Source organism: Urocitellus parryii, chromosome 3 (assembly GCF_045843805.1).
Source record: "Urocitellus parryii isolate mUroPar1 chromosome 3, mUroPar1.hap1, whole genome shotgun sequence".
NCBI classification, from domain to species: Eukaryota; Metazoa; Chordata; class Mammalia; order Rodentia; family Sciuridae; genus Urocitellus; species Urocitellus parryii.
Genome location: NC_135533.1, coordinates 217,947,929 through 217,973,977, shown reverse-complemented (window position 1 = coordinate 217,973,977; position 26,049 = coordinate 217,947,929). Strand labels below are relative to the sequence as shown.

At 62.5% G+C, this 26,049-nt stretch overlaps 1 protein-coding gene and 1 long non-coding RNA gene across 3 annotated transcripts; one reads left to right on the top strand and one right to left on the bottom strand.

The window, feature by feature from the left end:
* LOC113193665 (uncharacterized) lies at positions 1 to 10,766 on the bottom strand. Of its 2 annotated transcripts, XR_003302169.2 has the most exons (5): positions 4,145 to 4,281; positions 3,969 to 4,048; positions 3,686 to 3,822; positions 2,363 to 2,429; positions 1 to 1,567 (listed from the first exon to the last, which is right to left on the bottom strand). It is a non-coding gene; the product is annotated as an uncharacterized LOC113193665 (long non-coding RNA). The 2 variants fall into 2 exon arrangements; XR_003302168.2 differs by lacking the exons at positions 3,686 to 3,822; positions 3,969 to 4,048; positions 4,145 to 4,281 and adding an exon at positions 10,686 to 10,766.
* Positions 11 to 25,561, top strand: Atcay (ATCAY kinesin light chain interacting caytaxin). Its single transcript, XM_026404395.2, has 10 exons — positions 11 to 87; positions 7,922 to 7,980; positions 10,651 to 10,872; positions 12,796 to 12,981; positions 13,381 to 13,483; positions 16,934 to 17,065; positions 17,944 to 18,030; positions 20,954 to 21,052; positions 22,984 to 23,019; positions 24,579 to 25,561. Exons 1-10 carry the CDS (start codon positions 11 to 13, stop codon positions 24,652 to 24,654), a joined length of 1,077 nt encoding a protein of 358 aa, XP_026260180.1. The 3' UTR covers positions 24,655 to 25,561.
* The last annotated feature ends 488 nt before the right edge of the window (positions 25,562 to 26,049 follow it).

The following is a 26,049-nucleotide window of genomic DNA, read 5'->3' as shown; positions in this document are numbered from 1 at the left end:
CCCGGCTCCCATGGGGACCACAGAAGCCACCCTGCGGATGGAGAAGGTGGAGGTGAAGGGCGAGTGGCAGGATGAGGACCTCCCCAGGTAGGACGCTAGCCCAGCGCCTGAGCTCCCGAGTCACTGCCGGGCGGGGTGGCAGGTACCCCAGCTGGCACCTGCCCTGAGCTCTATGTGGGAACTGGCAGGTCCTCTGGGGGGCCCGAGTCCTCCCTGTGGCCTCACAGCAGACCAGTGGAGACCAGGCCGATATCTGCTGAGTATCTGACCTCCCCCCGGCTCCGAGAGCCCCACCACAGGCCATTTTAAGAATTCCAGCTGGGCACAGTGGCCCAGGCCTGAGGTGGGGTGGGACTGCAGGTTCAGGACCCACCTGGGCAATGCAGCAAAGCCTGTCTCAAAGGAAAATAGAAAGGGCTGGGGTGCACTGAGTGGTGGCATGTCCCTGGGTCCGACCCCAGGTCCACACACACACAAATCCAGAGCCATCTCAGAGATGACAGCATCGCAACCCGCGCCGAATGACTGCAAGCTGTGGTGTACGTTTACCTGTAGCTGCCAGAGGCACCCAGCCCACCCTGCTTAAACCCACCTGGGCACATGCCCATCCCTCTGAAAGTCCAGGGCCCTGCCTGTGTGTCCTGGGCCTGGTGTCCCCCCAGCCTCCTCACACCCTCAGCCCAGCAGCTTCCTCCCGTCCTGCTCCCTGACCGGCTGACTCTTACCTTTAGACTTTGCCCCTGCTGTTCCTCAGCCGGGCACGCTGTTCCTGGAGACTGCCTCCTGCCTCTTTCAGGCCTCAGGCCACTCCTCAGAGATGACCCCCTGGACCCTCCTGGCCCTCCCCATTCCTGAATGGCTTCCTTCCTGCGAGAAGGTGGAGAAAGCCCCGGGGACACGGTGTCCTAGTCCTTGGAACCTGAGAGTCTCCCTTCCGCGGCTGTTGCCTGCGTTTCAGTTAAGGCTGGGGGCGGGGAGCTGTGGTCATGGGCCACCCCGGGAGCCCTGAAGATCACCAAGTGTCCCTCTAAGAGGAGGCAGAGAGAGATCTCGCACAGGAACTGGGGACATCAGCGTGGGACAGACAGGCTGTGGGGCCCCTAGGAGCTGGAGAGCAGGACACGGACTCTCCCTGGAGCCTCAGGAGAGGCCAGCCCTGGGTTTGCCCAGTGAAAATGACCTTGGAATTGCTCCCGTCCTCTAGAATGGTAAGGGGACAGCCTGAAGTGTTCAGGCAGCAAGTTCAGGGTGCTGCTCCAGCGACTGTCGGATACTCAGAGCCTCCCATATGCTGCCTTAGTCCATTCTGTGTTTCTACAACAAAGTACCTGAGGCTGGGTGCTTTATAAAGAAAAGAGGTTTTGTTTAGCTCGTAGCTTTGGAGGCTTATGTCCAAACAGCATGGTGCAGGCTCTGGCCAGAGCCCTCCTTGGCTGCATCACCTCATGGTGGACGGCAGTGGAATGAGCGTCTGTGACTGTCACAAGTTGCATCATCTCAAAGCAGGGAGCCAGGGTGCTGGTGGGCCCAGCTCAGCAGCAGGGCTTATGACGACGTCTCCCGAGACCTGAAGGGTCCAAGGAAGGACCTTAGTCCCTTCCCAGAGCAACCCTGACCTGAGGGCCTCCCCGGATCCCACCACCGTGCCTCGCACACCAGGACACGCCTCCACCACGTAGACCCTTGGCGCCTCTGGGACCATGCGTGTGCCAAACGCCACAGGCTCCCACCACAGGGAACCCCGTAAGAGCAGAGTCTTTTGCTTTGATCACTGCTGAACCCCATCCAAGATGGTGCCTGGCAGGTAGTCGGCACTCAGCAGATGAGGTGAGTGGGTATTGCCCACAGGGGAATAAGACACCGGGTCCAAGGGCCCTGCAGGCTCCCCGCGGCCGGGAGGAACCATCTCGAGGACTGCTGTGCTCAGCCTGGAAGGGAAACTGAGAAGAATCTCCAGTTCCTGAAAAATCTCGTCTGCGAGGGCTCCCAGGGCCGAACCTGGTGGAGTGGACCAACCCGGAGGAGAGGGGCTGCAGGTCGGGCAGGGGGGGCGCTCAGCCACCTTCCGGTGCCTCGGGAGGCTGCCTGCAGGCAGTTCTGGAGCCGTCTGTCCGTCTGTCCCAGCAGAGGCGAGGCCTTTGGAGGAAGCACCCCACATCCAAGGACGTCACCCTGAATCTACTCGTGTGGAGACCCCAAGTTCCATGCACCCACGTGGCGTAGCAAGAGGCGCCCCGCTCCAAGCCACGGACAAGCTCTTGTCCTGGGGTCCTGTCCACGGGAGCCTGGCCACTGCCTGCGGGGCCTGCCCAGCCCACTCTGCAGCCCTCGGTGGAGGACGTCCTCGCTGGGGGACACTTACCGCCAGGGGCAAGGCCGTCTGTGACTTCGTCCTCCAGGGCTCCCAGCCAGCAGCTCAAGTTCTGGAACTGTCCGGGAAAAAAAGAATTTTAAAACATGGCAAGAATTTTCAATTAAAAAAAATTCAAAGTATCACATAAAAACAAAAGTTGGGCGTGTTTCTGGGGCAGCTGGTGACGGTTCAACTCGCGGACGCAGTGCGCGGTGCACGGAGGGCGGCGTCTTTCTTGCCAAACATTCCTTGATTCTTTGGGGTAAAACATTCAAAATCTCAGGCCAGGGGTATGGCTCGGCGTAGAACGCCTGCCCCGCATGCATGAGGCCACTCAGCACCACACGCACACACACACACACACACACACACACACACACAAACGCGCACACACACACTCACGCACACACCCACTCACTCGCACACACTCACACAAACGCACACACCCACTCACACACATGCACACACACGCACACGCACACACACACGCACGCACTCACACAAACGCACACACCCACTCACACACATGCACACACACGCACACACACGCACACACCCACTCACTCACTCACACACGCACACTCTCACACTCTCACACACACACACTCACACACTCTCACACTCTCACACACACGCACACACACACCCGCGAGGCCGCTCCTCCCTGTGGAAGCGACCCCCTCCCAGGCCCCGGGAAGCACCATCCAGACGCAGCTGCAAACAGAACAGGCCCCGCTCTGTAGCGGGTGGGCACCGGGCAAGAGGCGGGTGTCTTTCCAAAGAATTCTCCAGCTGCCGGGGCTCCTCCAGGGCAGCGGCCCAGCGGCTGCAGGACAGTGGTCTTGCTGTGCGCCCAGCCCTGGAGGAGCCGAGGCGGGTAGCCAACTGGACAGCTCACCACAGGCTCTGTCTCGGATAGGGTTCAGCCGCGGCCCACAGAGCCGCCTGTGTGTCCCCCGCCCCGGGGCTCACCCTCCTCCCAGCCTGGCCACCCCTCTCCAGGGAACATCACCGGTGCCCACTGCTCGTCCTGGTCTCTCTGCCCACTGCCCTCTGCCAGCCCCTGTGGAGCCAGAGCCTCCCGCAGCCTGGAATCACCCAGCTACCTGCACAAATCCCCGGTTTGCTCCTCTTAGAAAGACAAGCTGTTAGGTGGGGGCTCCCTGTGACCCGGCACTGCCCGACCTCATCTTAACTCCGTCACGTCGGGGACCCTGCCGAAGCTCCTCGCTGGCTGTGGGAAGACCCTCGATGGATGCCCATGGGGATGTCACCCGGCCCTGGGCACACAGAACCACGTTGCCCCGACCCGCACACCCGTGAGGAATTCACCTCCTCGCGCCACGTGGGTCCGTCTCCGCTGCTTCTCTTTGGCATATCTGAGTGGCCAGATAATGACATTCCGGGGTCACAATGAAGAAGAACAAGGGTTCCTGGCAAACGAGCACCGTGACACCACAGCAGGCAGTCTGATAACGGAGACAGCGACTGAGTCACGAACAGGAGAGTAGCATCCACCGTGTGGATACGTTGAACGAAAGGAAGACCCAGGTGCTGGAGCCACAGAGTGCACGACTCCACACGCTCCTCGGGAAAAGGGCGACTTAAAACTTACGGATCTTATTCTATCTGTGGTCATATTTGTTTCTGGAATTTTCTATTTAGTATTTTCAGACCAGAGTGGATGGCAAGTAACTGAAAAGGCAGAAAGCAAAACCACTGATAAGGGAGGGTGACTATGTCCCAATGAGGCCACAGCCCGGCACCAGGCATCGGGGCTTGAGCGGATACCTCAGGGACCCAGCTCTACCCAGGACAGAGGGATGCAGCCATGCTGTCCAGCTTGCGTACAGAGGGGACGGCTCTCTCTTTGTGGTCATTACCGGGATGGATCCCAGAGCCTCACGCATGCGAGGCGAGCACCTGCACGTCCGCCCAGGTCCAGCCGCGGTGCTGTTTATTTTGAGACAGGGTCTTCCTGAGTTGCTGAGACTGACCTCAAACCTGTGCTCCTCCTGCCTCAGCCTCCCGAGTAGAGTAGCTGTGATGGCTGCCATTTGTCACCGCCCCGGCAGACTCCCCCCTTTAACAGAGGCTCCCTCTCAGGGACTCCGAAAGCAAATTCTCCAGGAGACATCAGGATGTCCCTGGGCGGTGGGCAGGGTTTTCAGGTCTGGAGAGCTTGAGGCTGTCCCAGGGCTTGGGGAGGGGCAAGGTCTCACCTGCCTTGGAAATCCCAGCTCTGCGGGCGGGCAGGGTGGGCATCTGCTGCACTTGGACCCCCTTCCTGGAGCCTGGGGCCCTGCACAGGACCCTCACACCGTCCAGTTTGGCATGATCCCTCATCTTGTGGGATGTCCTCTGCCTCTGGGGGCTGCTCTGGGGGACATGGGCTCCTGATCTCATCCCGCACCAGTAGTGCTCGCCCTGACCCGTTCCTTCCCCTCCATCCACCTGCCCCGTGGTGCCCTGCCTGGGGCTGCTGCTCCCCCCGTGGCCCCCCTGCTGCTCCCCCCGCAGCCCCCTCTGCCCGGGGCTCCTGCTCCCCCCGCGGCCCCCTCTGCACCCCCCCTGCACCGGGCTGCTCTACTTTCTGGTCTGTTCCTGAGCTCACTGGGCTGACTGCTGCCCGGGCTCTGCCCCTCCTGTGTTTTGCCTGGAAGGCTCTCCGTCCCTGCAGGTGCCAACCTATGGCTCGTAGGTCGCCTCCTCCTGGGCCCAGGGAGCAGCTCAGTGATGAGCACCTGGCAGGGGAAGCCTGGCATCCACCCCCGAGGGCCTCTGCCGGCTGCCCAGGCCTGCCCCCGCTGCCGGGGCTTGTGCTGTGTGTGGCAAGGGTGGCCTCTGCCCTGTTGATGCACCTGCTCCTCGGATGCAGACTTCCTGACCCACAGGACCTCTACCAAAGAACCCACAGGGTGCGCGGCACCTCTGCCAACCGCTGGGCCTGCGGGCAGCCCGCCTGTGCCGACCCCAGAAAGCCCTGCTCTTGCCCTGAAGGCCTCCTGGTGGAGGGTGCACGAGGCTGGGGCCCTGCTGTGTCCCCGAACCCCTCCTTCACTTAACACCACGGATTCCAGACTCTGGGGGCATCCAGAGACCCCCAGGGCAGCACCCGGGCAGCCTGGGCCGAACGTCCAGCTGACCACGCACCACGTCCTCCAAATGGAACCACCCAGCAGGGACCTACCTGCTCTGTGTGCCAGACCCCAACATGCCTCTGCTCAAGGAGTGAAGAGCAGGCCACCTCACTGCAGGGGACGGCCCAGGAGAGGGGCACCCGCAAGCTCTTGCCTGGAGAGCTTCCGACGGTGACCTGCAGGGGGCGCCTTTGGCCATCGTAGGACCCCTGTGCACCGCCAGGGCTGGGAACCGCGTCCCTCTCATGAGAACCCAGACAACACTGGCCTCCTGCTGTGGCGGGGGACAGAGCGGCACCCAGGCCCTGGGCCCCTCAGCCTGATCCCTCTCCCTTCCTCAGTCTCCCCCCCGGGAAGCGGGTTCTACCTCTCTCCAGGGGCCGCTGCCCACAGCCCAGCGTGGTGCCCGGTGGGCTGTGGACGGGGAAGGAGCCCGAAGGCAACTCCTCACCCAGCCTGGGGACCCAGTTCCTCCTGGTGGCCGCGGCCAGCTGGAAAGAAGGTCCCCGGATTCCAGACGAAAGGGGAACCCAGAGTTCTGGGCCGCAGCTCTGATCTGACAGCGAAACCCACAGCCACCGAGCAGGGCCGAGCGTCCACCATCGCGGCCAGTCCCTGGGCCTGGGGGCCTCCAGGCACCCTGTGTCTCTGCGCTCTGGCCCTGGGCACTCTTCAGCCCGGTCAGCCTCTCTGAAGCCTCAAGACTCTGCCCAATGCTGCTTCTGAGTGAGAGTCACGTCACGCAGATGGGCCATTTTAGAGTACACAGTCCAGCGGCAGCGGCACCTCTGTCTGGTTCCAGAACATTCCATCCCCGAAGGAAGTCCAGGAGCAGCCCCCGTCCCTCCCCATGGCCCACATCCCGTCTCTGGACTCCTGTCCTTGACCCTCCTGTCACTGGGTCACAGCCGGTGGCCTGTGTCTGTGGCTCTGACTGAGCACCAGGCCTTCAGGTCCGTCCAGTGCGGCTGCCACCTCGCTCCTGTGGGTGGTCGAGGGACACTCCTAGTGGACACCCGGGTGGTCCCCTCTGCCCGACTCTGAGGTGTGCGGCTGTGGACGCAGGTTTTCTTTCCCCGGCGTCCACTCTGCTCTGGGCCTCCACCCGCAAGATCAGGCCCCCTCTGATTCACTTGGGGCCTCAGGCCCCAGATCACCCTGGGACACAGCAATTACTCCAAGGACACCAGAGGGCAGGGGAGCAGAGACCTGCTGCACCCTGACAGACTGGAAGAGGCGCAGGCTGAAGCTCCCCCCCAACCCCAGCCGCTCTGACCAGATGTGAGTCTCCCGCTGCGGCTCCAGGGAGCCAGTGCCCTGCAGGGAGGACTCTGGCCGCCCCACCTGGACTGAAAGGAAGGAGCCTGGGCCCTGGGTGGCTCCAAGGAGGGCGGGAGGGGTGCAGAACGAGGTCGCAGCTTGCAAACCCGAGCTCAGCTCCCTGGCCCTGGAGGAGGCCAGGGCTGCCCAGAGGGACCTGCACGCCTGGCTGCGCTTCTTAAATCGTCTTCCTGGTCTACAACAGTCGGGTTTGCAAAAATGTTGCCAAGAGGGTGCCAAGAGCCCCAGAGCCCGCCCTGGTTTCTCCTGGTCTGCCTCCTGCTGCAGCAGGGGCGCTGGCCAAGTCCACGTCTTATCAGCTGCTGAAGGCCACACTGGATTCAGATTTTCTCGGTTTTGCCCCTAATGTCCCTTTCCAGTGGTGGGACCCCATTTCCATGCTACCTGGCCGCAGGTCAGCAAATCTTCTCAGGCTCCTCGGAGCAGTGACGGTGTCTTGGGGCTCCTTGGTGCCCACGGGGCTGCCGTCCACCAAGATGGGCTGCCGTCCACCAAGATGGGCTGACCTTCTCAGGGATCCCTGGGTTCAGGGCAGGAGGTGCAGAGGGCCCTGCGGGCTGCTGCGGGCTTGGCCACCTGGTGGCCCCCTCCCCTGGACGCTGTGGCCTGTGGGAGGGTCACGCGTCTCCTGGAGGCCAGGTCTGCAGACCCCACCCGCAGCTCCCCTGCACCGGGATCCATCCCTTGTCCCCGTCCACGGTGGCCATCAGCGTAGACTCGGGGACATTCACCTCCCACCTGGAGTGGAATCCAGGAATATCCTGCTATTGGCTGTCAGCGGCCCAGCGTTGGCCGGGGCGTCCTTCAAGCTGACTCGCGAGTCCCTCGCCCCTCTGGGGTCCTGCTTGCCACACCGGGGAGCCCTCTACCCCGCAGTAGAGTCGGGATCCTTCCCTCGGGGCTCGGCTCGCCCGGCCCTGGCCCAGGCGGGCGCCACATTGGCGGGGGTTGGGAGGAGCCCGCACAGAGGCTTCCCAGCTCTCACGGTGCCTTGTCCACCCTGTTTTGTCTGCACGCGCCTGGCCGGATGCCCGGGTCGCCCTGCGCCTCTGGTGGATTTCCATGCTCCTTCCTGGCTGGTCCTCAGGCCGCTCCCAGAAGAGACAGGCATGGAGTTGCTTGGTAGCCCCGGGGAAGACGCATCCTGTAAGTCTGCCCACGGGGGGAAGTGGGAACCTGGTGTCTGCTTCGGCCCTGCCTTGGGCTGTCACTGTAAGAACATCAAAGGCCACATACCCTGAGAGGGCAGTCAGGGAAGGGTGGCCAGGCCTGCAGGGCAGGTGGCCGTGTCGGTGGGAGCCCTGTCACAAAGAGAGCACAATGTCTTGCTGTGCGTCCTGGAACTGCTCACTCAGCCTCTCTGTGCCTCCCGTTCCCCCTCTACTAAATACAGGTAGAGGGCTTCTTGCAGAGGGAGTATATAGGGGTGAAATGAGGTGACAGACGCGAGGTACCCAGGGGAGGCCAGGATCGGAGTCAGAGGAGCCCTGGGCAGCCCTGGGAGGCCGTGCCACCCAGACTGCTCCGAGGACCCAAAGCCCCAGACTGGGCCCAGGCCGCCCGGGAGGCTGGCGAGCTGCCCGAGCCCTGCGTTCTCCTCCCTGGCATCTCTGGGCTGAGCTCTGTGTGGACCCAGCTCCGCCTGCATCTTGCCACGTGTCCCGTCACGGTGCCCACCCTACCGAATCAGGGGCCGGGCAGGCCCCCGGGGCCACACAGCAGTGAGAGCCAATCTGCCCAGTCCTCCCCTGCCCTGCAGCACTGCACCCAGCTCAGTGTCCAGGGCACGTTCCGGGAGGCCTGTCCCCGGGGCTGAGCAGGCAGCAGGGGCCTCTGCGCTAGGCCCCCAGCAGGGACCTTAGGCCGCGCCCCACGCGGCCGCTCAGCTGAGGGTTTCTAGGAAAAAGGCTGGAATTCCCAGGAAGGGAGCTGCCGGGAGAGCTGGAGGGCGCCCGCCAGGCCGTCCCGGGCCTTTCTGCCAGGCCACCTGGCACCACGGCCACCACTCACGCCTGAAACGTGCCCCCCCACGCACACACATGCCCTGACGCTGTCCTCAGGAGAACCCTAATTCCACCCATGGGACCCCCGACCTGATCCCACCTCCGTCCCAGGGACTCGGAGGCTGAGGCAGGAGGATGGCAAGTTCAGCCTGAGCAGTGTATCGAGGCCCAGTCTCTCCGTGGGGGAGTCCTGGGCAGAGTGTGGGAAGCCCTGGGCTCCAGGTCAGCAGACAGAGAGGGAGAGGGGGCGGGGGAGAGGGAGAGAGAGGGGGAGGGGGAGGGGGAGAGAGGGAGAGGGGGGAGAGACAGGGAGAGAGAGAGAGGGAGGGGGAGAGAGAAAAGAAGGGGGAGAGAGGAAGAGAGAGAGGGGGAGAGAGGGAGGGGGAGGGGGAGAGGGGGAGAGTCAGGGAGAGAGAGAGGTACAGGGAGGGAGGGAGAGGGGAGAGAGGGAGGGAGAGAGAGATAGAGAGGGGGAGAGAGGGAGAGAGAGGGAGAGGGAGGGGGAGGGGGAGGGAGAGAGAGGGAGAGAGGGGGGAGGGGGAGGGAGAGAGAGAGGGAGAGGGGGGAGAGACAGGGAGAGAGAGGAGAGAGGGGGAGAGAGAGGGAGAGGGAGAGAGAAGGGGAGAGGGAGAGGGAGGGAGGGAGAGAGAAGGTGGAGGAAGGAAAGAGGCACAGGCGTCCACTCCTGGGGACCGGGCCTCCCAGGCTCTGGGCGGCCTGGCCTTTGGGCTTCCTGCAGTAACAGGCCCCGTCCAGCCTCAGACCAGGATCCCAGGAGCCACCCTCCTGCCACCAAGTGTGTGGCTCTCCGGGGACCGCTGTGAGGTCCCAGGGACCAGGCAGCTAAAGCTGTGGGTTCCTTCGCTCTCCATTCTGGAGGCTGCAAGTCCCAGGCCCAGGTGGCTGGGGTCCACCTTGGGCCCGGTGCCCAGGGGGACAGGGCTCCACCGGCTAGCCAGCCCCCAGCCCCGACAAAGTCTCCAGGCGTCTCAGACCTGGCTGAGTCTCAGGTGTCCCCGGACCCGGGACGGATTCTCTCAGCCGGGAACCTGGAAACTGGGGTCACCTCCCGGAAGCTGGGGCCGCAGGAAGGCCACCATTCGGGGTCCCAAGCCAGCCTGAGGCCGGAGACTGGGCAGATTCCCAAAGTCCATTTTTTAGAGCGAATTCCATTTGATTTTAAAGCTTGGAAATAATCCTCTTTGGCTCAAATCCCTGCCCTCTGGGCCCACGTGGTGGGCTCCTGCCTCCCTGCCGGTGACCAGTGTCACGGGGTGACCTGAGTCTTGCTGTCACCATGCCCGGTCAGCCAGGGAAAGCAATCTGTGCCCTGGACCCACTCCTGGGGGGAGGGGAGGGTGAGCCAAGGGGCTGGGGTCTGCCCCTCACTGCCCCCGGTGGCAGGTGACCCTAGGCTGGACAGCACTTGGCGCTCCTGTCCGGGAGATAGGCAGCACTTGCTGCCACGGGATGTCACAGAGGGATCTGGAGGAGCCGCAGGCGCGGAGAGGACGCTCCATCTGCAGGGAGCGCCGTCCAGGGAGCGGGAGGCCAGGGGAAAGCCGCTCAGCTCCCCTGCTTGGACAGGGCGGGCAAGAGCACGTGGGCGCTGGGTGGGCTGCTGGGGTCCGGACCCCATCATCCAGAGACCCTGATGGCCGCGCCCCGCCAGGCCTGTCTTGCAGGTGGCCGTAGGAACAGGGCCTCCCTGCTGAGCGCTCCCCTGGGCAGGTGGGGAGCGGTGGGATCTGGAGGAGGGACAGGAGAAGGACGAAGGACGAAGGACGGGGCGGCTGGTCTGTCTCTCCCGCAGCCCCGCCCACCGCCCTGAACTTCGGGGGAGCTCACCGCAAGAGGAAGACCCTGGTGGCCCCGGAGATCAACATCTCCCTGGACCAGAGCGAGGGCTCCCTGCTGTCCGATGACTTCCTGGACACGCCCGATGACCTGGACATCAACGTGGACGACATCGAGACCCCCGACGAGACGGACTCGCTGGAGTTTCTGGGGAACGGGAATGAACTTGAGTGGGAAGGTGAGGGCCGAGGGCCTCCGGGGCCACCACGGCCGCCCAGTGCCCCACCCTGTCCCCAGTCGGGCTCGCCAGCTCGCGGGCAGCTCCGGGAGCCGCAAACTGCACAGGGACTGACCGGGGGCCACCCTTGGGCAGGGGCTCCCGCAGGCTCGTGGACTTTCCTGGGGCACGTGGCTTTCAGCAGCGGCCGGGGCGACGCGCTCCCAGCCTGCCCCTGACACGGACTCCCAGCCTGCCATCCTGACCCAGGCGCTGGAGGTCCAGGGAGGGCCGTGGACACTGACGGGCAGGAAGCAGAGGAGATCAGGGTGCCCCGGGCACCAGCCACACGCACGGGGAGCTCAGGAAGCCAAGCTGGGCAGGGGCCTCTCACCACCGCATCCGCCCCACCGTGGGACACCGGGCCTTGTCTGGGGACACTTAGTTGTCACTGCTGGAGGGGGGCAGCTCCCGGCCTGTAGCCCGGCAGCCTGCAGTGCCCCTCGCTGCCAGTGCCCAGGACACCACCCAGAGAAGGACCCCGCCGTGTCCACGGTGCCCCTGGGAGACCTGGGCCAGGACCACAGGTGGGGTCCCTTCCACGGGGGTCAGCACAGGGTGGACGTTGGAGAGGAGACTCTCCAGCGGGAGCAGTGCCACTGGCGTGGGGCGGGGCCGAGCGAGGCCCAGGGGACAGGGGCAGCAGCGGCCGAGGGTGTGGCTTGAGGTGGCCTCGGCCAGGGGCTTGGCTTTGACCCCGTGGGGTGCAGGACAGAGGAGCCCAGAGCCACTGAGAGCTGTGTGTACAAGGGCTTCCGGGAGCCACCAGAGGGGCAGCTGGGGTCAGAGGAAGGGGGGACCTTAGCCTGGGGGTGTGTGGCCTGCTGGTGGCCTGCTGGTGCGGAGAAGTGGCAGGGTGTCCCCTTGGAAGTGGGGCCCACAGTGGTTGCTGGGTGGGTGAGGGGCACAAAGTGCAGAGGGGCCAAGGTGACAGCACGTCTGTGGCCTGAGCGTGGGGCCCACGGTCACGCTGTGACCAGAAGAACACGTGTCACAGCGGTGGCCTTTCTAAGTTGTCGATGGACCTTTATTTTGCTGGTTTTCGTGTGGTGCCGAGGATCACACCCAGGGCCTCGCACGTGCCAGGCGAGCGCTCTGCCGCTGAGCCCAGCCTAGAGAGGTGGCCATTTTCAGGGCAGTTTGGGAGCCCAGAGAGGGAGGTCCTGTGTGCAAGGTCACACAGCAAGTCCTGTGTCCTGTAGAAGCGGGCTCCACCCTTTCCCCTTTCCACTCTGCTGGCCACTCTCCGCTCCTCAGGGTAAAGGTGACACTAGTGTCGATTAGCACTTGGCTGTGACTTCTGACTCCCAGTTCCCCCGTTTCTCCCCAGCCCCACCCTAACAGGATCAGTCAGCCAAACGTGGCCTACCTGTGGGAGTGAGGTGCCCAGAGGACAGAGGACAGCTGGGTGCTGGCACCAGGGGACACAGGCCCTCGCCTGTGGCCTTTGTTCCCAGTTGCTGACATCTGTTGGAAAATGTGTGCAGAAAGTGACTGTTTTAAGAGCAAAATGGGGCTGGGCTGGGGCTCAGCACGGGGGAGGCACTGGGTTCAGGCTCAGCACGCATCCAAAATAAATAAATTAAATAAAGTCATTAAAAACAAGATTTTTTCAGAAGAGGGAAATGGACAGGGTCGGGGGGGCAGAGGTGCAGGAGGCCCAGAGCGGCCTGCAGACTGGGGTGCAATCGTGGGAGGCTTCCTGGAGGAGGTGGTTTTGAGCCAGGCCTTGGGGGAGGGGAGGAAGATGGGGACACAGCAGCCAGGTGGGAGAAGCCACATGGCCCCCCGGCAGCAGTGGGAACCATGAGAGGGAGGCCGGAGGGAGGGTGGCGAGATGTCTGGACTCCAGCAGCCCTTCTGCTCACCCCGGCGTGCTTCCAGATGATACCCCTGTGGCCACTGCCAAGAACATGCCCGGTGACAGTGCAGACCTGTTTGGGGACGGCGCAGCAGAGGATGGCAGTGCCGCCAACGGGCGCCTGTGGCGGACGGTGATCATTGGGGAACAAGAGCACCGCATTGACCTGCACATGATCCGGCCATACATGAAGGTGGTCACCCATGGAGGTGAGCCTGGCGCCCTGGGACCCCTGCCCCCCTGTTGTCCAGGAATGCTGGGCAGCTGGGGGCCCATCAGGGGTCCCCTCTGGACCCTGGTTCTTCTTCTGCTCTCTGGGAATTCTAAGCCTTCATCTCGCTGGAGGAGGGTGGGCTGGCTAGGACAGGGTGGGTGTGGCAGATAGACACGTGGTGACCAGGACAATGGCTGCGGTTCTCCACCCAAGGCAGAGACTGCTTGGGGGGTTCAGCTCCCTGCCAGGTTGCTGTGTCTCAGGGCAGTGTCTTCCCGAGCATGTGGGTGGGGGAAGGGACTGATGACACAGTGGCCTGGGACGGCTCAGAGCCTGGACAGCACTGGCCAGGTGTGCGGGGGCCTGTTCAGCCACTCGGACCGCCTCTCCCCAGGGTACTATGGCGAAGGTCTCAACGCCATCATCGTCTTTGCGGCCTGCTTCCTCCCGGACAGCAGCTCCCCTGACTACCACTACATCATGGAGAACCTCTTCCTGTAAGTCTCCACCCACCCCAGCAGCCTGGGCCACCATGGTGCCAGACCCCCAGGTCTGCGGCTCAGGCCAGGGAGCCAGGTGCAGGCTCTGGGAGGCTCCGCCCAGCACCAGGGAAGGGCATGGCTGCCACAGACCCTCACTGGAGTCCTACTGGCTGCCACTGATCCGTGGCCTTCCTCCATAACCTCCCAATCCCCACCACCACCTCCACCACCACCACCATCACCATCACCACCATAATCACCAAGATCACCACCATCACCATCACCACCACCTCCACCACCATCACCATCACCACCACCGTAATCACCAACATCACCATAATCACCAACATCACCACCATCACCAACATCACCATAATCACCACCATCACCACCTCCATCACCACCACCACCACCATCACCACCAACAACAACATCACCACCTCCACCACCATCACCACCATCACCATCACCACCACCACCACCATCACCACCACCATCACCACCACCACCAACATCACCACCATCACCATAATCACCACCTCCACCACCATCACCACCATCACCATCACCACCACCACCACCATCACCACCACCATCACCACCACCACCAACATCACCACCATCACCATCACCACCACCACCTCCACCACCACCACCATCACCACCACCATAATCACCAAGATCACCACCATAATCACCAAGATCACCACCATCACCATCACCACCACCTCCACCACCATCACCATCACCACCACCGTAATCACCAACATCACCATAATCACCAACATCACCACCATCACCAACATCACCATAATCACCACCATCACCACCTCCACCACCACCACCACCACCATCACCACCACCATCACCACCACCACCATCATCACCATCACCATCACCACCACCACCACCATCACCACCACCATCACCACCACCACCATCACCACCATCACCATAATCACCACCTCCACCACCATCACCACCATCACCATCACCACCACCACCACCATCACCACCACCATCACCACCACCACCAACATCACCACCATCACCATCACCACCACCACCTCCACCACCACCACCATCACCACCACCATAATCACCAAGATCACCACCATAATCACCAAGATCACCACCATCACCATCACCACCACCTCCACCACCATCACCATCACCACCACCGTAATCACCAACATCACCATAATCACCAACATCACCACCATCACCAACATCACCATAATCACCACCATCACCACCTCCACCACCACCACCACCACCACCACCACCACCATCACCACCAACAACAACATCACCACCATCACCATCACCACCACCTCCACCACCATCACCACCATCACCATCACCACCACCACCACCATCACCACCACCACCAACATCACCACCAACATCACCACCATCACCATAATCACCACCTCCACCACCATCACCACCATCACCATCACCACCACCACCACCATCACCACCACCATCACCACCACCACCAACATCACCACCATCACCATCACCACCACCACCTCCACCACCACCACCATCACCACCACCATCACCACCACCATGACCATGACCATCACCATCACCACCATGACCATGACCATGACCATCACCACCACCATCACCATCACCACCACCACCATCACCATAATCACCATCACCATCACCACCATGACCATCACCATCACCACCACCTCCACCACCATCACCATCACCACCACCGTAATCACCAACATCACCATAATCACCAACATCACCACCATCACCAACATCACCATAATCACCACCATCACCACCTCCACCACCACCACCACCACCATCACCACCACCATCACCACCACCACCATCATCACCATCACCACCACCACCACCACCACCATCACCACCATCACCATAATCACCACCACCATCACCACCACCACCATCACCATAATCACCACCACCATCACCACCATCACCACCATCACCATAATCATCACCACCACCACCACCACCACCACCACCATTACCACCATCACCACCATGACCATGACCATCACCACCATCACCACCACCATCACCACCACCATGACCATGACCACCACCATCACCACCATGACCATGACCATGACCATCACCACCACCATCACCATCACCACCACCACCATCACCATAATCACCATCACCATCACCACCATGACCATCACCATCACCACCATCACCACCACCATGACCATCACCATCACCACCACAAGCACCTTCACCATCATAACCATCACCATCACCACCATGACCATCACCACCATGACCATGACCATGACCATGACCATGACCATCACCACCATGACCATGACCATGACCACCACCACCATCACCACCACCACCACAAGGACCTTCACCATCATAACCATCATTTATTGAGCACTTACAGTGTGGCAGCGCGAGGCGAGGCACTTCCTGTATGCCAGCATGGCCCGTGGTGACCACAACCCTACGTGGGGGTCCCGTTGCCTCACATTCTATAGGTGGGGAATCCAGGCACAGAGAGGTCATGAACCACCAGGGACACACAGGGCAGCCCCACTGTGACGGCTAGGGCTGATTGGTGGCAGGTAACGCTAAGAGCGCAGGCGTCAGCGCGGCTCTTACCTTTGTTATTACTAAGATTTCCTCGCGCCGCAGGACTCGGCTGCCAGCCAGGCTGGACCCTACACAGAGGAGGGCTTGGTGAGGAGAAAGTGGTCTGGGCAGTGTGGGGGCGCCCATGGCGTGGGAGGCCAGGGACACTGCTCCACCCACGGCAGCGCCCAGGATGCCCACCGCCGCAGGAGTGACCTGGCCCCAGAGCCCACGGTGACAGGCCCAGCCTGCCCTCGCTCCCTCTCTCCGGGTCTCCTCCACCCAGCTCTCTCTCCACCTTCGCCCGCTCTCCAAGTGCCCTTGACCCCCAGGGCTGTCAGCAAGTCAGACACAGACGTCCCCAGGGCCCGGCCAGGGCGCAAGCAGCCGCCTCCCGTCCACATCCACCGTTGCCCAGCGGGTTGGGGGGCTCTCCATGGAGGCTGGGCGGCCCCTCAGACCAGAGGAGGTGCCCACGTGTCCCAGGGCCCAGTCTCCCCAGATGAGAGGCTGAGGCCGGGGGCATTTATGTGAAATCACACAGGGAGAGGCGGGTCTCCAGCCTCCAGAGCAGGTGGACTGTGTTCCCACGCAGGCCTCTGTAGGCCGCTGACCCCCAGCTGTGGATGGACAGGGCCACACCCATTCTTAGGGTGGGTCTCGGGAAACCTTGAATGAGATGTGCACACCGAGTGACTGGCACCTGGTAAATGCTCAATAAAACAGCCGCGGCTGCTGAGGGGCGCCCACGGCGTCTCCCCAGCCTCCAGGACAGGGGCCAGCCTGTGCAGACCCGCCGGCCGGGGGGTGTCCTCACACTGGGCGCCCCCGGGCGCTGCCCTGTCCACCCGCCAGGTACGTCATCAGCAGCCTGGAGCTCCTGGTGGCCGAGGACTACATGATCGTGTACCTGAACGGCGCCACGCCCCGGCGGAGGATGCCGGGCCTCGGCTGGCTGAAGAAGTGCTACCAGATGATTGACAGGAGGTGAGGGCCGGCCTGCGTGCGAAGCCGGGGTGGGCGGGTGGACGGCGCTGCTGGGGCTGCCGAGGGAGAGGGAGCGGGGAGCCCATGGAGTCTCCAACAGCTACGCTGCGTCCTGGAGCCCAGATGGGCCGGCCTGGCCCCTGGGCCCAAACAGGAGTGTCCAGACCCTGCCCAGCGTCGGCTGGAGTCTGTGACTCTGGCGTCCTCGGCAGAGTGAGGCCCAGCCTCCACCTGCGTCTGCGCAGAGCGTCTCCTGGGGTCTGTGCCCAGGTTCTCCCTTAAGGACAGGGTCATTTGGGATAAGGGGGACGCACCTTTGCTGTCCCTGTAACTGCACGACGCCTGCTGTTGAGGCGCTCACTGTGCTCCTGCCCTCAGCCCTGGCGCCCCTGCTGCTGCCCATCCGGAGCCTGACCTCCAGGGCCTCCTGTAGGAAGGTCCTGCGGGGCGGGTCCCTGCACCGGCTCTGCCCCCCGGGTGGCTCCTCCTCCTCAGTCCCTCCAGCAGCATCAGAGCCCCCTCCTTCTGCAGGAGGGGCCTCCCGGCTGGGAGGACAGGCGTCCCTCAGAGGAGGGCGGGCTGTTCCACCTCTTGGTTGTTACACCCACCGGCGATGCCGAGGCTGCCCACACACCCTGCGCCCAGCTCCATGTGACCAGAGGCCACCCTGGGCCCTCGCCATCCAGGACACTGGATGGTGACAAGTCTCAGCAGCTTATGCCTTACCCATCAGGCCCCCTGGCTACTACAGTGGGTCCCTCCCAACTCACAGCTCCCTACAGGCAGGCCACCAGAGCCACGGGGCCAGGCGGTGGGTGGCCCTCCCACCTCCCCAGGGCTTGCCCGGGGCCAACTGGTCTCCTGTGCCTCCCACACAGACTGCGGAAGAACCTGAAGTCCCTGATCATCGTCCACCCCTCCTGGTTCATTCGCACTGTGCTGGCCATCTCCCGCCCCTTCATCAGGTAAGGCCAGCGGCCAGTGGCCAGCGACAGGCAGCGGTGGGCGGCAGGGTGTGTCTCTAGCTGAACATCTGGTGCCCTGGCCTTGACCAGGCTTACCCTATGCAAAAATCCCAAATCCAAAATCTAAAGCGCTCGCTCTTCGTTCAGTGGAATGAGGCTGCGAGTGGCCATCTCCATCCCGACCCCGGGAGGCTTCTCAGTCAAAACGCAGATTCACCAAAAATGTCTGCACAAGATCCCCCTCGGGCTGCGTGCCTGGGTTGCACAGGAAGCACAGGGAATTCCGTGTTTGAGCCCCTCTGAAGGATCCCACGTTATATATGCAAATATTCCAAAAAGGCCTTAAGACTGGAGTCTGGAACACCCCCCTCCCCGCACTTGGTATTTTCGTTTGGTTTTCCGCACTGGGGTGGACCCGGGGCCCCTGCCCGGCTGGACCCCAGCCCTTTTGTCTTATTTTAAGACAGGGTCTTGCTTAGTTGCTCAGGGCCTTGCTGAGTCGCCCAGGCTGGCCTTGGACTCTCGATCCTCCTGCCTCGGCCTCCCAACCACAGGGAGGACAGCCACGGCCACTGTGCCTGGCCCCACTTCAGACCTCCACACGGGCGTGCGGGCAGGGCGTGGGCCGGCAGGGGGACTGGCAGCCACCGAGGCTCCACAGGCTGAGCGCTGCGCACTTCTCACCAGTTGCGACCCGTTACCCGAGAGGCTGCTGTCACTGCCCCAGTCTCAGTCAGCTGCTGTGCTCAGTCCCCCTCAGTCCAGCAAAAGATACAGATGAAAACCCGAGAGAAGACGGGAGGAGGCCCCGGAGAGCCCACGCAGCCCGTGTCCCCTCTGGGGGTCACCCGGGGACCCTCCTCATTCTCCCAGCAATGGGGCACCCAGGATTGTTGTCGGGGGCCCATGCACACAAGGCAGAACCCCTGTGGGGCTGACCTTGGCCAGACTCCAGCTCCGCCAGGGTCCCACGAGTCCCATGTTTAGCAGGGACCCTGTGTCAGGACTCATGGCCCCCAGTCAACAAAGACCTGTTACCAGATGGGACGCTCCCGGGCCCCCAGGTCACCCTCCTGGGGACTGTTTGGACCCAGCGCCCCAGGTCTGCTGAGAAAGTGTGTTAAATGCCGAATGACCCTGGGCGACGTCGTGCAGGTTCAATTGACTTAATTCAGACACTGAATTCAACCCAGGTCCTTAGCTCCCTCAGTCTCATGCTGAGACGCTCTGGGGGAGTTAGGGGGGCTCTGGGGGAGCTAGGGTCCGGCCCTGCCCCTGCGCCCCCAGCTCAGTCTGCCTCAAGGGCCTGTCAGGGCCCCTCCTGGGGCTGATCCACACACCTTCATTTGCATAACATGCAGATTGCGTGTGTATTAGCATATTATGCTAATGTGTGTTTATTTTTGCGTTGAGCGTGCCCTCCAGGGTGGGGGCCTCCCAGGCTGCCTTGGCTGGGCCTTGGCCTTTAACGGGGCAATCCTGTCACTTTGGGTTTCTTTTCCTGGGTTTCTTTGGGGGCTCCGAGGAGATGGTGGGCGCAAGAGTTCCCCAGGAGAAGCCAGGAGCCCGGAATGGCAGCTGCAGGCGGCCGAGCGCCCAGGGTGCTGAGGACCCGCTGTCCCGTCAATCTGGACTGAGCGCCTGGCCTTGGTGGAATGTCCCCCAGTTCCCTCAGGGGGGGAGACTCGGCTCCTGATGGTGGGGTGGCACTGTGTCCCTGTCACTGTGAGGCTGGTGCCGGCCTGGGGAGCAGCTCCAGGCTGTAGTGCTGACTGATGGTCTAGGACTCTCCGAGGCGCTGGGGGAGCGCGCCGAGATGGCCGGAGCCGCGGCCTCTCCAGCTCCGACCCACGGTGGCCCTTGGCCCTGTCATGCCGGCTGCTGGGGCCTCTGGTCCTGGGACAGACACTCTGCTCCTGGGACACTGCTCCAGGGGCTTTCAGATTGCGAAATAAATCTGAAGTTCGCAGAAACGTCCTCCTTGCCCCGAGACACAGATGGCCACTCAGCAACGGCCAGGAAACATCTGCAGAGGTTCTGCTCCTGTCCTGGCCCTGGGCCGCCGCTGGGGACAGCGTTCTTCTGTCTCCAGAGCCCTCCAGGAAGCTGAGCCGTTTCCAGGGGACATCCAAACACAGAAGCCCAGACACACAGCCCTGCAGCTGCCCGCCCGGGCCTGGCCTTCCTCCCGCAGCCCAGTTCTCAGTGACGACTTTGCTATGTCACCTTGAAAAGCTTTCATGGCGTTTCTTAAATTTAGCTTTAATTAAAGAAAAAACAACAAAGAAGGGCTGGGGATGTGGCTCAAGCGGTAGCGCGCTCGCCTGGCTTGTGTGCGGCCCAGGTTCGATCCTCAGCACCACATACCAACAAAAGATGTTGTGTCCACCGAGAACTAAAAAATAAATATTAAAAAAAAAAAAAAAACAACAAAGAAGCCATGAGTCCGAGCCCCGAGCTGCCAATGAGGTGCCTCCTGGGTTCCTGCAGCCAGAGCCCAGGCTCCAACAGGAAGCGAGCGAGCACTGTCCCCAGGACGGGCTGTGACAGCTGGCACATGCACCTGCAGTCCAGTGACCGGAGGCTGAGGCAGGAGGACGCAAGGTCAAGGCCAGTCCAGGCGACTCAGCCAGACACCATCTCAAAATAAATGAATAAACAGGGCGGGGGCAGCTCTGCAGTGGGCTCAGCTCCTAGCACTGAAAAGGAGGAGGAGCAGGCAGAGGCCTGTGACCGCTTCCCATGCCCGAGTGGCCATGGTGTCCTCGCGGGCAGCGCCTCCGAGGAAAAGCATCCCTGGGGAAATCGGCCGAGGAGCGAAAGCGCTGGAGTCCCTAGCCCGTCACTGGCTGGGCAGTGCTGGGCTCCGGGGAGGGCTCCTGGGCTCTCTGGGCACTCAGACGCCCCCACCCCTGTCCTGCAGTGTCAAGTTCATCAGCAAGATCCAGTACGTGCACAGCCTGGAGGACCTGGAGCAGCTGATCCCCATGGAGCACGTGCAGATCCCAGAGTGTGTGCTGCAGTGAGTGTCCCCCACGCTGGGAGGGGGGTCCCCGCCCCAGGCTCCCGCCCCAGGCTCTGCTTCCGGGAGCCCCTGGGGTCCGGCCAGGTGTGCGGGGGATGGGGAGAAAGCCACTCATCCGGCCCTTTTTTCACTGAGAATGATGTCAACAGGTCCCCAAGGCTCCACGCCACCCGGCGCTCCTGTGGTGAACCCGCAGACCACGAAATTGACCATGTTGCCCATGTCCAAGCACAGTCAGGGGCCGGGGCAGTCTCGGGTTGAGTGGCCGTCCCCACCACCCCCTCCAGAGCTTCTCGTCCCCCAGCCCGGCTCCCGTCCCCCCAGCCTGGCTCCTGTCCCCCGAGCCCGGCTCCCACCACGCTGCTTCTCTGTGGCTCTGAGACTCCAGGGATCCCCTGGGGTGGAGGCTGCCAGGTGTCCCTTGTATGGCTTGTGTCACTGAGCACCGTGTCCCAGGTCCGTCATGGGCAGCAGGCATTGGGTGCCCTTCCGCTAAGACCGAGGGACACCCGTGTGTGGCTGGCCGCACCCTGAGCCCCACTTTGGTGGGGGTGTCGGCCTCTGCACCCCATGGCTGCGACCTGGACGTGCTCCCTGGAGACCCCACCAGCTCTCACGGGTGGGCCCAGCAGTAGACTCGGAGGCGACTCCGCGTCCAGCTGTGGAGGAACCACGGCTCGGTTCCCCAGCAGCCGACCCATGTCCCCTTCCCACCGGCCACATTAAAAAATCCCGATTTCTTCCTGCACCTCAAAGGGGCCATCACAATTTGTCCTTCCCTGAGGTCACACGGTGACCAGACTGCGAGTCTCAAAAGCCCGCGTTGGGCCCCAGCGCTGCAGGAAGCAGGCTTTGTGTGCATCAGCTCCCCATGGTTACATTTGGGTCTCTGCTCAGAGTATATTTTTGCAACCTGGACATTAATCATGGAAAATGCATCCAAGATTTGGGGTGAGGCTCAGTGGTAGAGCTCACCTGGCCATGTGTGAGGCCCAGGGCGCATCTCCAGCACCATTAAAAAAAAAAAAAAAAGGTATCTATGACATTCTATATTGTACCAGGAATTGAACCCAGGGGTGCTGAACTACTGAGCCCCAGCCCCAGCCCTAGCCCTTTTTTTATATATTTTATTTAGAGACAGGGTCTCACTGAGTTGCTCAGTGCCTCGCCATTGCAGAGGCTGGCCTTGAACTCAGGATCCTCCTGCCTCAGCCTCCAGAGCTGCTGGGATGAGAGGCATGCACCACCGTGCCTGGCTCCTCTGCTTATTTTTATAAATAAAGTTTTTTTTTAATTTATTTTTTAGGTGTAGATGGACACAACACCATACCTTTATTTTTATGTGGTGCTGAGGATCGAACCCGGGTCCCGCCCGTGCTAGGCGAGCGCTCTACCTACGAGCCACCATCCCAGCCCCATCAATAAAGTTGTATTGACATGGCGGCACACCCCAGGGTCACCAGTCACTGGTGACTGCATTTCTGCGGTGGTGGCCGCGTGGGGCAGTCGGAACAGACTGCCTGGGGCTTGAAGCTGGGAACTCGCAATCGGGGCCCTTCACAGGGAACGACTGTGGAGCTGGATGTGGGCCCTGCCTCCCGAGCATCCGGGGCCTGGTGCAGAGGCTGGACTCGCCAGCGGAACTGACCCTCCCGCTTGGGGTCTTGCAGGCGAGGCGCGGGGCCAGGTGGCCGCCCAGCGGCGGGCTCCGGGGCTCCTTATTGCTCTGCAGCCCGGGGCGGGCAGCCACAACCACAGGACCCTTTCTCTGCCCCAAACCAGAGGGCTGGGGTGCGGCTCCCGCTGAGCACCGGCTGGCATGTGCAAAGTCCCGGGCTCCAGCCCAGCACAGAGAGCGCGAGAGGGTCCCTCCCCAGCAGGAACCCACCGGGAAGCAGGCTGCACCCACCTCGGCTTCTTTCTTTCAGGTACGAAGAGGAAAGACTCAGAGCGCGGAGAGAGAGGTGTGTGCAGGGCTGCCGGGGCTGACATTCGAGGGGTGGCCTCTTGGCTCTGGCTCCGCGGGACCCAGGAAGGTCCACGCTGGGCTCAGGGGAGGGCCTGGTGGTGGGCCAGGTGGGGTCCTCGCTCCCCCACGCAGCCACAGGGTGGCTTTAGGGAAGTACTTAGAAGCACCTTGGAGGGTGTTCTGGGAAGCCAGGAACAGCGTAAAGCGCCCCCTGGGCGGGGAGGGTGACCAGAGCTCACGCTCAGCACCCGACCCTGGCTGCCCTGGGGCTGAGCTCTGCCTTTGCAGAAGAGGGAAGGCAGGCCTGCCCTCGCCCCACACAGGCACAACCATCAGCAGTGTGCACAGAATTCCAGGAGTGTTTCAGCCCTTCCCACTTACACAGATCTCCTGGATGCTTTCACAACCGCTGAGAGTTGCCTAGGGAAGCTCAGAGAGGGTGAGGCACCTGCCCGAGGACCCACAGCAAGTCCATGAGAGAGCTGGGGCTCTTGGTGTGTCATGACAGGCTCAGGGAGAGCAGAGGTGAATATGACAGAGTCCTGGACCAAATAGCAGAGGACAGAGACACCTCACTGGGTGAGGGAAGGACCCCATGGAGGAGTGCCCTGGGCAGATGGACTGTCCAGGAGCACGCTGGTGCCTGTCGTGGAGGGGAGGCTGCAGGGCAGGTGGCCCAGGTTCTCCCCCTCCCGCCTGTCCTTGTCGTGATTAACGGACACAACATAAAACTGGCACGGCTCAGGGCATGGGGCAGACCCAGGGCCGTGCACCGTCCCCCTCCCTCTCCAGGGCTCTCCGTCTCCCCAGGCTGAGGCTCTGTCCCCTCCACACCAGCTGGGGCCTCCCCACCCGGTGCCCACCAGGCCACCCCCCGTCTCAATGGCTCCAAGGCTCAGGCACCTCCCAGGAGAGGGTCCCTTGTGGCTGGCTCTCACTGGACACCACGTCCCAGGTCCAGTAGCAGGGGTGGCAGGTAGCAGGTGCCACCCTCTCCTCACGCCCCTCACCTGGGCACAAGGGCTGTCCACCTCCCTGCAGTCCACTCCTCTGAGCATGTCCCCACAGTGGGACTGTGGGTCACAGGGTCACAGGGCCCCTCGGTATGGCCCCTGACGCCCCTCCTGCCGCCTCCCCCTGCCACAGCCACCAGCGCTGTGAGGCCAGCTCCTGGCCTGCCCACAGTGCTGCCCTGGTGTGTGTGGTCACCACCTGTCCTTGCCCCTGACCTTCCCCTGTGAACTGTGCTGCCCGGTCCTCAACTGAGACATGGACAGGAGACAGCACCCACCCCCTCGTGACCGCAGGTGCCACAGCGTCTGTGGAATAGCCACCCAGGGCCCGCCCCAAGGCAGGGCCCAGGGTCCTCCTCCCCGGGGCCCCTCAGGCCCACTTCTAGGGCTGTCAATGACCAGGACACTCCCCTACTGGACAGCAGTGCACCCGTCTCCACCCCGGGCCCAGCACGACCACCCTGAACCGTCCCCAGGCCACCGTCAGCCCGGGCCACACAGCCCGCTGGCCACCTCGTCACCTGGCGCTCTCTGTCCACAGCGCGAGGCCCCAGCCAGAGTTCCTCCTGCCCAGGCCTGAGGAGAGGGCAGACGCAGCGTCCGAGGAGGACAGGTAAGTGTGCAGGTGGCCACGGGCGACAGGTGACACCCAGGGGCTGCCTGGCCCAGCCTAGGGGCCAGCCACAGGGCCGAGGCTCTTTCCAGATGGTCCCCCAGTGCCACAGGAGCCAAGCCCGGTGACGGGCACACGTGTTTCTGGGGACCGCTCACAGGGACGTTGGTGTGTAGCAAGTTAAGGCAGCTCCCAGGTCACCTGTTCCGCGTCTTCTGTCCTCGGGGCTTCCCGAGGTCAGGGCCTCCGACAGGGACCGTCCCCTCCTCCTCCCTGCATCAGCACACACCAGGAGACCCAGTTCTGCTCTCAGAGAAGGTTCTAGAAGGTGGCCTTGTCAACGTCCTGGTGCACAGACTCAGCCTCCCCAGGCTTGTGAGCCCCGAGCAGCTTTAGGGGACTCCTGGCAGCAGTGAGGGGCCTGGCTCATCTGTCACCCGGCAGGTGACACCTCTCTGTACCAGACCAAGGCCAGGCAGAGTCAGTCCCCGTGGGCCCAGTCCTGACCAGATGACAGGTAAATGGCACTGAGTCTCCTTTCCCCCACAGGCCGGACCTGGCCACCGAGGATCAGGAAACGAGGTGGGTGTGACGCTGGGTGATTGGTGACCTTTTCCGAGGGTTCTGAGTGGAGCCCAGCCTCGCGACAGCTGCAGCACGGCTTACTGGGGGCGAGGGGTGCTGCCCCGGGAGTGCGGGGCAGTGGTCACCCAAGCCCATCACCCTGCCCTGGACGGCAGGGGTGCAGTCACACGGGCAGGTTGCTCGTGACCAGGTGACGTCACCGACCCATCACTCTTACGAGTCCTTCTTTTGCCTTTTTATACTTTTAAACGTGTCCTCATCTTCATAATCCCCAGAGAGTGTCTGGTGGACAGTCGATGATGTTGAAGGAAGGAGGACAGGCAGATGCACAGGGATAGGCGGGTGGTCAGTGGGTGGGAGGGTGGGTAGAGGGGTGGAGGAGGGTGGGTGGACACCTCCGTCCACTCTGGACGAGGACCGCAGTCCCTGGGACCTGCTCCTCTGCTCGGGCACCAGGAGGGAGGCTCCTGTCAAAGCCACATGGGTGGGTGGGTGGCTGGTGACCTGCCCTGAAGAGCAGAAGCCACTCCTGCTAGACAGGCGCTGGGCAGGGGTCACCCTTCTGGACCCCACACCGGGGCAGGGCCTTCTCCACTTTAGCTGGCCTGTGTGTGTCCCCAGCTTGTCCTGAGGCGGCTGAGCGTGGAGAAGACAAAGAAGATTCCGGATGCCAAGAAACCCGTCCGACGCCCTCCAGCCCGGACCTGCTCGCCCGTCCCTGTCCCCGGCCGCCCCTGTCCCCACCACCTCTGAACCCCAGCCCCTCTTCAGCTGCTTCAAAACATTTTACTTTATTTTTTTAAAAAACGAGGCC